Genomic DNA, 14,587 nt, shown 5'->3' with positions numbered 1-14,587 from the left:
TGTGTCACACTGACACTGAACCAGATATTGGGCAGCAAAAAAAAGGGACACTGTGAACAATAGGCAACTTAATACCTGCTTTCGGGAATCAAGAAAATATCTTCTGTAAAATCCTTGCATATTGCAGTTCACCATTCAACAAAAGCACTGACATAACTTAGGATGGAAATTGTTTGTTCGTTGATAGCAAACTGCACTCAGAGATAAAATGATTACTTTTGTCTCAGTGGAATATTATAAAATGCGCAGAAGCATATCCGTCTCTGATTGTATGAAAACTGTCCTGCAAAATCTCGGCAATTTAGTGATATTTAGATTTCTTTCTGTTATTAGTCGGTTTCCTATATTTGAATTCTGTGGATTAGTCACTAACTCTTGCTGATGTTTTTACTTAATTGATGGGCAAAGCCTGATCAGAACATTGAAACCAGTTAGTATTAGCCAGTTGAGACATATGTATGAGACATTCATATAAATGAATGAGACCTTAGATTTAAACATACCTATGCAACCTATAAAGGCAAAAGAGTAGATAGCCTGTTATGTCCAAGAGTAAAGATCCAGTAGTGAGTGTGAGGCAGTTATCTGCAATCTCTGGGTTGAGCTGACATACTTAAACTTTACACTCCCCTGTGTTATGACGTAATTAGAAGTGCTTGATTAAATCACTGCCTTGTAACCTCACTGCAAACCATCTACGCTGCTGACTTTATTACTCATTCCTTTTCCAGCAGAGAAATGAAATCAGGAGAAAGTGGACACAGGTTGCATTAGGCAATCTCTGCAGATGGATTACTTATGAAAAAAAACTTACATTGCAAACTCTACCTTATTAGAAAATATATTAAGAATAAATATCAGCATTTGTAATGAAATTTGAAAACATAAAGTTCATTTGTATTTCTTTCATGCATCTCATGAGTTAGGTAGAAATTACACCTTTTAACAAGCCAGTGCAATATCTATGCATTATTTATGCATTGTTAGACTTACTCTCCTGGTTGAAGTTTGATCATGAATGCTAAATAAAAAGTAAAACTCCCACCTACTCAATATATGCTCAGTATTAACACTTTTAGAAAAAGCTTACATATTACATTTAACAAAATCATTCACATATTTTGAAAGGTTCATGTATAGATAGGGTTGACAGTCAAAATCCTTTTCCCAGAGTTCAAATGTCTAATACGAGGGGGCATGCATTTAAGGTGAGAGGGGGAAAGCTCAAAGGAGATGCGAGGGGCAAGTATTTTTTTACACAGAGAGTGATAGGAGTCTGGAATGCACTGTCAGGAGTGGTGGTGCAGGGAGATACGATAGGAGCATTTAAGGATTAGGCTAATTTGGTGTCATGTTGGGCACAACATCATACGCTGACAGGCCTGTTCCTGTGCTGTTCTGTTTCATATTCATCATGTATTAATGCAACAATCAAGATTAAGTTGCAAAAATGAAATCTGTCATTTTCGTTCTCCATTTTCAGAATTTTGATATTTTGCACTATTGTCACACACAAAATTTTTTTTAAAACCTCCCTCTTCTTACAATTGCTTCTGTTCTTGTTTCACACTTTCCAAATCTTCTGGTCTGTCTGCTGGTTTGTCTTTAACTCTTGTTGTCTCATTTTTCTTTGTTGTTTTCATTCAATTCCACTAATATTTATCCTCAGTTTGACTTCCTATTTCTGTACATCTTTATTCAAATATGTAAGTCACGTGAAATAAACAGTGATGGCAAGTTCCAAAAGTCCACAGCCCAATCCACTTCACTCCACTGTGTTGTTAACACTTGCAGTAATAAAGTGGAGAGAAAGAAGACAATGGAGGTTTACACATAATTAAATGCATTTGCTATAATATCAAACTAAAGCTCGGCCAGATAACTGAAGGGCAAACCGTTGTAATGGTGTTGCTAATTATGATATTCTGACATTGGCTCCTCATTTTTAGATTAGATTCCCTACAGTGTGGAAAAATGGCCCTTCGGCCCAACAAGTCCACACCGACTCTCCGAAGAGTAACCCACCCCCCTCTGACTAATGCACCTAACAACTATGGACAATTTAGCACGGCCAATTCACCCGACCTGCACATCTTTGGAGGAAACCAGAGCACCCAGAGGAAACCCACACAGACACAGGGAGAATGTGCAAACTCCACACAGACAGTCGCCCACAGCTGGAATCGAACCTGGGACACTGACGCTGTGAGGCAACAGTGCTAACCACTGAGCCACCGTTTCGCCCTAAATACCTTAAGTACCAAATCCAGTGACATATATTCGCAGAATTTCTGTATGCTCCCAATGTTTTAAAGGAAATTGTATGTATACACTGACAAGAAGTACAATTTGGAAAGTTTGTATTTTAACACCACAAAAAAAACCTGTAAACATCTCCAAGTTCTTGTGGTCCTGGAAAGAGACTGGCCTGGATGGAGTCCTTGCTGAAAATGTGTTGCTGGAAAAGCGCAGCAGGTCAGGCAGCATCCAAGGAACAGGAGAATCGACGTTTCGGGCATAAGCCTATTCCTGTAGAAGGCCTTATGCCCGAAACGTCGATTCTCCTGCTCCTTGGATGCTGCCTGACTTGCTGCGCTTTTCCAGCAACACATTTTCAGCTCTGATCTCCAGCATCTGTAGTCCTCACTTTCTCCTCCTGGATGGAGTCCTTGGCCAAGCAATCAGATCCTGCACGGACCAACTGATAGGAGTATTCACAGGCATCTTTAAACTGTCCTCACTCCAACGTGAGTTCCCTATCTGCTTCAAGACGACCACTGAAATCCCAGTGTCAAAGAAAAATCAGGCAACATGCCTTAATGACTATTGCCTGGTGGCTCTGACATCCATCACAATGAAGTGCTTCAAAATTTTAGTAATGGTACACATCAAACCCAGCCTCCCAGATTGCCTTGATCCATTACAATTCACATACTGTCACAATAGGTCCACATCAGACACCATCTCTATTACTTATCCCTGGAATATCTGGATAACAAGGGCACCTATATCAGACTCCTACTTTTGACTTTAGTTTCACCTTCAACACCACACTTTAGAACTCATCTCTAAATTCCAAAACCTAGGACTCTACTTCCATCTCTGCAATCGGATCCTTGGCCTCCCAAACCACAACCTGTAAGGATAAGCAACAACACCTCCTCCACAATAATCCTCAACAATGGTGCCTCACACAGCTGCACACTCAGTCCCTTATACACTGACGACTGTGTGGCCAAATTCTGCTCTCACTACATTTACTAATTTGCTGATGACACCACTGTAGTGGGTCGGATCGCAAACAATGACGAGAGAGTACAGGAAAGAGATTAAGTGCTTAGTGGCATGATGTAAAGATAACAATCTCTTCCTCAATGTCAGCAAAACATAGGAGCCGGTCATTGACTTCAAGAAGCAGAAGGGAGAACACGCCCCTGCCTGCATCAATAGTGTTTAGGTGGAGTTGGTCGAGAGCTCCAAGTTATTAGTAATAAAGATCACCATCTGGTCCATCCACGTTGGCACTACGGTTAAGAAAGTACATCAAAGCGCCTCCTTCCTCAGAAGGCTATGGATGTTCATTAAGTCCAATTTTTATAGATGCACCATAGAAAGCATCCTATCTGGCTGTATCACAGCTCGGTATGGTAACTGCTCTGCCTAAAACTGCAAGAAATCACAAAGTTGCGAACACAGTCCAGCGCAGTCTTCCTTCCATTGTCTCCATCTATATTTCCCACTGCCTTGGGAAAACAGGCAACACAATCCAAGAACCCTCCCACCTTGGTTATATTCTCTTACACCCTCTTCTGTCAGGGAGAAGATACAAAAGTTTGAAAATACGTACTAACAGATTCAAGAACAGCTTCTTCTGTGTTGTTATCTTACTTATGAACAGATCTCTCATACGTTAGAATTGATCTTTTTCTGCAGTTGTAATATTATATTCTGTATCCTGTTCCATTACTCTGACGTACTTATGTAAGGGAAGATGTGTCTAGATAGCATGCAAACAATACATTTCACTGTACCTTGGCACATGTGACAATAATATATCAAATCAAATCAGCAGTTGATTTTACTCTTCAAAGGGTCTACTCCCCATATTCCTTAATCTCTTTACTTTCCTGAAGTTTCAAACTGAAATATTAGTTGGACTAATTATAACAATGGCTACTAGTAAAATATATGTTACATAAGCTCCAGGATCTGTTTCTGTGCCTCCCAGCATTGGTGTACAGTTACAATTCAATCTATTTGCTCAATTCATTCTGTTTCTAATGCTACAAACCTTGATGCAGTTAAAATCTTGTTTAGTTAATTATGTAAAATCAACAGAAAATCATAGCTCAGTCTATTTATTAACTTAAGCCACTAAGCTAGTACATTAAACACAACAAAAATATTCAATATTAACAGCGTTCAAGACAGCTATGCTTGCATAAAAGTTTGCAATGCTAATTTTTTTCAGCTGACTTAAATCTCAAGTATGTGCAGCAAAGTGACACTAATAATGAATACTGGAAAATTCATTTGTGATTGTAGGTGCAAGTTCTATACTGAAGTGAGCTTATAATTCATCACTCAAGGGGCTAATAGCAATTTGCACAACTGTTACACTGTGTGCCTCAGAGAATTAAACATCCCTCCACCCACCCATTTCCTGTGGGTAACCTTTCAGACTGAACACCAAGAATTTTAATGTCTAAATATAGCTGCCAAGGGCATACATTTCTGTACTGGCAACAGTTATTTTAACTGCACTGTTCAGTGGCCTGCCTGAATTATTGTATTAATATAAAGTAAAACTGCCTATTCAATTAAATTGCAGTCCACTCAACAAAGTCTTCACACTCATTGCAATGTTGAAACATAAGCACAATGTTTTCAAATTTAATGATGTTTTCTCATCAAATACAAATGATAAGTGCATTTCTCTGATTTGCAATCCACAACAAGGTGCAAGGACAATTGTAAATAACATCTGAACAGAAGATCAAATGTGAATGAGATGAGCTATATGAGGATAAACGGAAGTTCAAGCCTTTTTTTTCTTTTTTTTAAACAGTGTGGAAACAGGCCCTTCGGCCCAACAAGTCCACACTGACCTGCCGAAGCGCAACCCACCCATACCCCTACACTTACCCCTTACCTAACACTACGGACAATTTAGCATGGCCAATTCACCTGACCTGCGCATTTTTGGACTGTGGGAGGAAACCGGAGCACCCGGAGGAAACCCACGCAGACACGTGGAGAACGTGCAAACTCCACACAGTCAGTTGCCTGAGGTGGGAATTGAACCCGGGTCTCTGGTGCTGTGAGGCAGCAGTGCTAACCACTGTGCCACCGTGCTGCCCACCTAAATTAGATTACTTACAGTGTGGAAGCAGGCCCTTCGGCCCAACAAGTCCACACCGACCCACCGAAGCGCAACCCACCCAGACCCATTCCCTTACGTTTACCCCTTCACCTCACACTAAGGGCAATTTAGCATGGCCAATTTACCCAACCTGCACATTTCTTTGGACTGTGGGAGGAAACCGGAGCACCCGGAGGAAACCCACGCAGACACGGGGAGAATGTGCAAACTTCAAACAGTCAGTCACCTGAGACAGGAATTGAACCCAGGTCTCTGGCGCTGTGAGGCAGCAGTGCTAACCACTGTGCCATCGGGCCGCCTCTTGCAAGTAAATCCTTAACTATCAATACCTTCATCACCAGAGATTTGGTAAAATTAAATATTGAAAACAATTCCTTCACCTGAAAAAACTTTCCAAACTGAACTACGAGCAATGAAACTACATTACTGAAACTTAGCTCGGAGAACAATTGAATAAGCTGCGTACTTGGTTTGGATTTGTCATGGAGGTTTTTATGGACAGGTTTAATGCATAAAAAGTCACTAAAGAGACGTCATGCTGATTTTTGTAGAGACTGCAACCTGATAACAATGGATTTCTTCACATGCACGTTTTTCAAGTTTCCATGTTATAAGTTTAGTAACAGATACCATTCAACCAATTATCTGCATAAATATGCTAATTATATTGCAAACATTCCCCAATGAAGGCATTAATGTTCAGGTTGGGAGAAACTGGGAATTAGAAATTTTTCAGCTTGTAAAGAGTTAAATGCTATTAAAAAGAATTTCAGCACATATTAAAAAGATTCCTTTCAGTTTAACAATACTTATTTTTTCTATTAACTTAACTGCACACAGTGTTAAATATGTGCTTGCACAAAGTACATTTTTCATTCATGTCAGGCGCTCAATGGTTAACAAAAATTAAACTGCCATGCTTTCCTATTCTGCAACTTAAAGATCTTTATATCGCAACGTGATGAGACAGCTCACAGAAATAAGGAATTGGTATGTATTAAAGAATCAGATCTTCAGCACATCAGTTTTTTTTATTTTTTGAAAACGTTGGTTCGCTTTGACACAATATTCAAAGCTAACATCACTGAGGGCTTTCACTGAAAGTCATGAGATATAAAACTGCAATGTTCATTGTTAGCTAACATACCTAATGTAAAAGACTTCAAAAGAAACTTTACTATATTTAGTCTTTTCTTTAGAACCACTAATGGCATTCAATTCTTACAATCAATTCCCTAATGGTTTAAGAGCAATTTGCTTCAACACTATTTCAAAAACACAGTCTAGTTTTAAAAGGACAGCTGTTCTTCTGCCCAGTTTCTTCAGTGAATACTGCTATAGTGCATCTTTCATGTCAGATTAATACATACCATTTTCTGGCTGGTCCTTGATATCCTCACTTTCCTGGCTAGGGCTTTCAGACTGACCTGAATCTGAAAGACAGAAAATACAAGCCAATCTATTAGAATAGATCATAGAAACTTCACCACAGAAGCAGGCCCTTTGTCGCTGACAGTTCCACAACCAACCTACAGATTTTAATCTTTGCACTTGCCCCATAAGCTTTAATATTTTGCCTCCTCAAATACATATATTATTCCCCTTGAAAACTTACTCAATTTTGGTCGCATCTTATTGTAATGAACTTATTTGGAATAATTTTGAGGTGACAAAAAGGCCAATTAGACAAACACAAAATGGCATAAAAATTATCTTTACAAAATTGCACTAGCACTTTAGAAATGTTGCTCTTGTTGATAAATGTGATTGATTGTAACATATTGCCCAGGGTCTCACTACATTGGAGAACTGGTCTGATGCAGGGTCTCCAATTTATTTTCAATGGTGAGTTCGCAATCTCAGCCAGGTTTCCCCTGGGATGGCCTGAGTTGAAGATCACTTTTGGTGAACATGAACGTGAAAAAGATACTTTGTGCCAAGACTGCATACAGGGAGAATCATTCTTCTCTGGATGGTGGAAGATAATATTGTATCTCTCCAATGCTTCCTTAAGGATGATAGTTGGTAATTATTTTCCTAACTTAATTAATTCTTGACCCAGTTTCAAGGACATGTCAGTATTTCATAGTGCTCGGGTGAGGACAAGCACTTGCAATGGTGTTCAATTATTGATCGTTGGGAAACTTTGCAAATGTCAGTACTGTGCTATTAGCTAACATCTAAAATACTTCAACACGCACCAGCACTGTATCCTATCCAATACACATTGCACTAATATCACAGTGGAAAAAAAATCATCCTGCAGTTTTATACTTTATTCTCTCTCAGCACCTAGATAACAGAAAGATTTACGTGTGCTTTAAAGACTCAAGCACCTTCTTTATTCAACCACTTGCTCTTATCTCACAAAGAGTGATGGCAGTCTTCAAGGTTTCTGACTACTTTGCCTCTCATCAATATGGCATATACCACCTAAAATGAGGAAGTGTTCATTACTTCCGTAGCCCTGTAATATTGTCATCATCATTGAAATCTCTCAATCTACAGCAAGTGGAAACGGTGGACTTAGTAAATAAATTTGTATTGCATCATCAATAATGAAGCAACTGCTACCCTTAGTTGAAGACTTGGAGACCAACATCAAATGATCTATGAGTCAGCAGCAATTTCAGGTGATTTTCACACCTGATGATGGACAACTAGAAAGAGACCAATCTGTCTATTGTTGACACATTGAAACAGGTTTCTCACAATCAGCAGGATGCCTGAAGGCTGTGACATCCTAAGTTAAAATGAAAGCATCAAGACATTAGGAAGAATGTCCAAAGACACTGATTGCTTTCAGAATGACTTCAAGCAATGTATCAATAGATATTTACATAAAATATTTTCGTAAGGCGTCAAAGATTCGTTACAAACTATTAAATTTGGAATGATATCAATCAGTAGCACCTCAGGAACTATGCCCTGTATAAATGGGCTGCAAGGAGTACACATGAACATTGTCATCTCTTTGGAGAGGGGTAGTGCATCTAGTTCCTTAACTCTAAATCATTTATCTTAACTTTGCTACTGCAAGAACAGCCAAAATCTATAGTGCATGGTGAACCATTCAACCCTTCCAAATGATTTATTTCAGATGTAGCTTCAGCTTACTTTTTAAATTCTTTCATGGGATATGAGCATTACTAGTTAGGCTAGCATTTACTCTTATCCCAAACTACTATGGAAGAAGGGTGATGTGGAGCAGCTTTCTTGAACCACTGCAATCCATGTCTTCTAGGTACACTCTCAGTGCTGCTAGGAGGAAGATCCAGGATTCTGATCCAGTGAAAGTGAAGGGACAGCAATACAGTTCCAAATCAGGGTGACTGAGCATTAGTGGGCAGGTTATTAATGATCAAGTGCTGTTTGATAGTTGATGACATCTTTCATCACTTTGTAACTGATTGAGAGTCGACAGATAGAGTAGTAATTGGCCAGTTGAATTTGTTCAGCTTTTCTGCACAGGACAACTCACTCCCAATCTATTACACTTGCCACCACCACTGGGGCATGGTGATGCTTTTGTTTGAGACAAACATTCATAATAACATGTCTCACAGAAACTGCCAGGCTGCTGGGATGGCTCTCAGTTTTGACACAAGTTCCCAGATATTACTGAGGAGGTCTTTGTAAGGGTACCAGGGCTGTGCATGCTGCTGTCATTTCTGGAGCTTTGGTTGCTACTAGGTTATCCATCCATTTGCATTCCTTTTGTCAGATTTTACAAGGGACAGACACAAGTGTATGGCTTGCCAGGCCATTTCAGAGGGCAGTTAAGAGTGAAGCACATTGCGAAAGTCTGGGGTCCCATGTAGACCAGACCATATAAGGGTGGCAGATTTGCATTCCTAAGTGCAGGTGATGTTTGCAACAATTGATGGCGGTTTCACAGTCACCATTAAGACAGCTTATAATTCCCAATTTATTAAGAATATTCAAATCCCAAAAAGGCATAAGGTGAAATTTGAACTCCATGTCCCCAGAAGCTGAGCCTAATCTCTGGCAGAGAGTGATTACTACTATATCACAGCCTCCCCTTTTCAAAGACAATGTTCCCTGTGGTAGCCTGAAAATTACTTTGACATAAAGTTTAATGATCTGCTAACTTTGATAACTATGCAGAGCTTTGCATACTCAAGGTTTTACACAGGTTAACCTGTAGCAAGTTACATTGCTTGACAAAATGATTCCCTGAAGCGCAGGCTGCAAGGATAGATTTCCTCTATCGCAGCCAGGTATGTGGAGTTGTTTGTAACCAGGAAATATTCTGCATTAATAATTCTGAAGATTAAGGACCTGAGGGATCTGTAAGATGGCTTTCTGGTAAATATGGTGAAACTTTCACCAGATATAATTTTCCACTATCAGAGTTTGTGGACTCGGTGTGTAGGTACAGATAGAAGTCGGTACCACAAAACTGTAACGGCATTGTGAATCTACTTACAGCATATGGCCTGAAAGGGTTCAAGTAGTTAAGTCACCACCATCTTCAAGGTGATTTAAAAAAAAATCTATGTTTATGTAGCTAACCAGAAAACGCAAAGTTTGGGGTGGATGTCCAGGACTTCACCTGCTCAACACATTTGACAGAAATCCCAGGCATCTATCAGCCTGATATAGAAGGCAGTTTATAGCGAATCTTCTAAAGATCGATGCATTTTCTGAGGGTGAGGGCTGACTGAAATTCACTCACGTCCATTCAGGAGTCAAAATCCTGGAACTGCCTTATAACAGCACTGCAGCATCCCTACAACCCTCTGACTGCAGCTTTTCAAGTAGATGGCTCTCCGTTGTCTTCTCCAGGTCAATTATAGTGAGTAATGAATGCTGGCAGAAATGCACAAATCACATAAACAATTTTTTAAATGTCTTAAACTTCATTTTACTTGGTATACCAGACTCCACTACGATAGTGTCCTGACTGAGTTGTAAATATAGGAATTTGTGGGGGTCTTTGCCTTCATAAGAAGTGTTCAAAGGATCTGTCCTCTCAAAGGCATGCTAGAGTTATTAGAAAATTCTGTCAGTCTACACAGAGTTTCATTGGGAAGCTGGCTGGACACAAACAGAATTTCAAGACTATTTCCCCGCTGTCCAAATAATGTGCCACTACCAGAACATGCCAGTATCAGAACCCTGCTGAATTAGAGTAACCCAATTACTTGGGAAGACATCTAGATAATAGACTGTAGGCTTTTGCACATGTACGGTTTTAAGGAAGGAAATATATGTCAAAACGTTCAGTGCAGAAGCAGTGCACTGCTGGGAGATCCTGCAATAAATTATATGTCCAGCAACAGAAAACAAAAATTGGTTCTTCTCAGTAACACATGCTTTTGCAGTTTAGAATCATGCACTCATTTCATATGGATCAAGTGAATGAGGGAAAGAAGTATCACTCAAAGTTATGAAATTCAGCAGTTTAATAATTTCAAAAACAAATGAGGTGTCTCCATGTCCATAGCTTGGTCTCATTCCAGCTTCCAAATGTACATGTTCAAAATGCAGCACACAGCAAGTCAAGCAGGTTTGCATTATCTCTCAGCATCAACCACCACCCATACCAAACTAACCCATGACTACTATCAGTTGGGAGACAGCATAAAATTAGTTCCAGACACAGATTGTAATTGAAAGGATATCTTGAACCTTAAATTATCAAATTTCCTTTGAAGTTTTCTGATAAAGTTCAAAAGGTCATGACATCAGAATATAGTCAAATTAGCACATCAACATCTTTAACCACAAGCAAGTGGAAAGTGCTAATTTCTCAACAATCTTATTGTTCAACAGTAATCAACAACCTCAAATCTCTGGGGAATCCAACTTCTTTATTTGAGTCCATATAGAGGGATCCAAAAGTTGCCATTTATTGGTTCTTGGTCTGTGCCAGTGCTGCATCAAAACTATCCATTGAGGTTTTAGCTTGCAGTATGATACAATGCCATGTACATTTGCAGCCTTTTTCTATCTGATAATAATGTCAACAGGAAATTTACCTGTGAAAATTCATGGAGGACTGCAGAGTACTTTATGTACTGGACAGCTATATTTGTATAATGTTGGGGAAGTTCATTAAGTAACCAATGAGAAATGTAACTTCTTTCCCCGTTCTAATTTTAGAGGATATGCAAAGAATGATGATTCTTTGAAATGTAAAATTTGAAAAATCGCAATTGAAACTCACCTCCAAGCTAACCATTTCCAGTTCTAAGGTGGTAAGAGGAGCAGCTGATTCCAAAGAGTTGAGATGGAACTTTAAATGTTATCATGAAGACTCATTGTCATTCTGCTTTCCAACTTAAATTTTGTTCATCTAGGTTTCTCATCAGGCAACCAAGGAGAGTCAGGATCCTGAAACTTGCCTGGGACCCCTCTGTGAGTGGGCACCTCCCCATACCTGTCTCCTTGAGGGCTTCCCTCAGGAACTGGCAGTCAATCCAATTGCCTCCCCCATCTCCCAGTCATAAATCAAACACCCTCCCTTCCTGCCCTGAGATCAAATCGCCTCCTCTTTCCCCCTTCCCCTTGTGAAGCCACACCCTCATCAAAGCAACTTTGTAAAAACCATATACCATGAGGAATTCTCCAAACACAAATTTCAGACTTTCAGAATTGTTACAATAGCACAGCTGATAAATATCTAGTTTATTGTCTGTGTAGTGAAATTTCAGAAATTCCCTTATGCAAGTTCTGATATACAAGCTATTGCACTTCAAAAATAAAGCAATCCAAAATGAAAAATAGCTTGAGATGTTTGGACTTGAAAAGTACAGTATCAATAAAAATATTATGATCAGAAAATGTTAAAATCTTCAGCAATGTGACAGAATATTGTCTTTATTTCCCACGTGCCATCACACACATCTAGAAACCAGGAAAAAGTCTACTCAAATACTCAAACATTTCCGGCTCAAAATATAATCAAGCTTATTCAGATCCTGTCCAGGAAGTGACTCCTTTCCTACCAGGGATCCTTCATAAGATAGGAACTGGTCAAAGGTGGACAATGACAAACTAGCTGAGCTGACACTATTAAACTGTCCAGTTGGAGGTTAAACAAACACATCCTGAAAACCAATATTGCAGACCATTGAACAGGAAGATTAAGTTGCGTAAAATCCCGATCATAAATGGGAAGAAGTCTCATGATTCTAATTACTGATTCTATACCTAAATGCCATTCCCTCTTTCGAAGAAATTACTAATATAACTTAGTGTTCATGTAATTCTTTAAAATCACTAATATGATGTACTGCAGTTTTTTTTCCCCCAAAATGTTAGGTTTAAACTTCAGTTAATTACTCTAAAAATATTGACATCGAGTCTAGGCCTTGATATGTGATCCGAGGACTGCTCTTTAGTAATAGTCAACTTCTGAACAGGCACCCTGTAAAAACGGAATCCTTTGTGGTTAGTATTTCAAGTCTTGATCATATCTACATTCCTAGTTCTAACTGAAAGAAGCTTAACCTTTGAGGGAGTTTGAAACCACTTCCAATTAGTTTTGTGGTTTTTGAAAAAAGATATGCAATGACTAATGATGGAACAAGTGGCTTTACGCGTGGTTTGCTTGACACGATGCTAACACTAATTCTAAAACTTCAGAAGTTGTATTTACTCCAGTTCTCAGATATAAATGTACTTCTCAGAGACCTGGTGATTAATATGCCAACATTTTGGATGGAAGATTTATGGACCTGATATTAGGGAATGATAATGTTAGTTAGCCCATCTCCAGGGAGGTTTTGTTGTGCTCAGCCAGTGCTAAAGGACATAAGGTGACAGTTCATGATCTGTCTAGAAAGCCTGCCAAGTTAATCAATAAATATTAATAGAATTAATGCAGTTTTTCATAGACTGAGAATTTTATAAACAAATGTCAGGTAAATATTTGACTTGTATAAAATCAAATTCAATAGCATTTTGTACCAACATTTTAACATTTGAAACTTTTTACAAAACATTCTGTGTGAACGTACAATTTGTATAAAATATGTTATGTACAATAAAAACATTCCAACTTATTCCTCGACAGTAATTGGCTAAACAATGAAAACACTATTCATAAAAGGCAATTAAGAAATGTTATTCAGTATTGATGGTGTAAGTGCTAATCAAAGACTAACATTTCATGATCATTACTCCAGTATGATTTTCGCATGACACAGCACTGATGCTATTTACAGTGTCTAGTGATCACAATTCAATATGGAAATCCTTTTCACAAATAGTCTTTGAAGCAACTGTCCTTTAGTTTATCCAGAGAAAATTCACAGCCAGGCAGCAGACCAATGGGGCACACATGAATCACATTGTAAATCTTGAACAAATTGCCTGGAACTTTTAAGATTTAAAATAGCTGATGCTAGAGACATGAAGAAGATCATAGACAAAATGACAGAGTATTCTACTTTTTTTTAAAAAAAGATTTATTTTTAACAAATGGCTAAAATATAGTTTCATTCATATGCGGGTCTAACAATTATTTGTCACAACCATTACCTCCCCTGTCTCTCATCGTGTTGGCTCAGCCTTATTTCCAGACAAAAATAAACACTTTAAGACTTTACTTGTTTGTATTCCTCTCAGCAGCATGCTACGCATCAGCAGCTAAAAACAAAGAAACTTTTAGCTGCTCAGACACAGTACAGAAGCGCCTTGAACAACGAACCAGGGGAGAACATTCACAAAGCCTGACAGTCCGTTCAATGCAAACTTCAGGGCCATAATGCATTCCAAGTCCCTGCACTAATTAAATATGCATTTGCACAACCCGATCGATGAGAGTCATGGATCGAGTGACACACCTGCGCATCTTGGGCCGAAAGCTCCCAGAGAAAACACAACTGCCTTCTTATCTTTTTTCATAGCCTCTCAATGTCTTCACCCAGATAACTAATTTAATTCTCTCACCCTTCAGCGAAACTGGATTAGGAAAGTCAATACTTTCTTTGTGCTCTGATGGTGGATACTGTGCATTTTATTCAGTTTTGACCTTTTCGACAAAGACAAGACAATGGCATAGGTTCCTACAGTAAGCTGATGCTCCAGGTCTCACTGGGAAGTTAAAAAAACAAAAAAAAATCAGAAACCGCTGCAGGCCTCCCCAGACAAATGCCTCCAACCCAGGGATGGTGAATAAAAATAACATGCATACTATATATTTCTAAACACAAATAAATGGCTCTTAATATC

At 38.9% G+C, this 14,587-nt stretch overlaps 1 protein-coding gene across 9 annotated transcripts in view; it reads right to left on the bottom strand.

The window, feature by feature from the left end:
* Window positions 1-14,587, bottom strand: part of nfia (nuclear factor I/A) — a 732,272-nt gene that overhangs the window by 234,941 nt on the left and 482,744 nt on the right. For 8 of the 9 annotated variants that reach the window (XR_011961149.1, XR_011961147.1, XR_011961152.1 and 5 more), the window contains exon 3: window positions 6,754-6,816. The exons of the other annotated variant lie outside the window; for it this stretch is intronic. Coding sequence is in view for 3 of the 8 variants with exons in the window: in XM_072574236.1 (XP_072430337.1) it covers window positions 6,754-6,816 (63 nt within the window). In the remaining 5 variants the exon portion in view is untranslated. The remainder of the gene's footprint in view (window positions 1-6,753; window positions 6,817-14,587) is intronic. 9 annotated transcript variants of the gene reach the window in all.

Source organism: Chiloscyllium punctatum, chromosome 7 (assembly GCF_047496795.1).
Source record: "Chiloscyllium punctatum isolate Juve2018m chromosome 7, sChiPun1.3, whole genome shotgun sequence".
NCBI classification, from domain to species: domain Eukaryota; kingdom Metazoa; phylum Chordata; class Chondrichthyes; order Orectolobiformes; family Hemiscylliidae; genus Chiloscyllium; species Chiloscyllium punctatum.
Note: the sequence above shows the minus strand (reverse complement) of the source record. Positions and strands in the feature narration are given on the sequence as shown.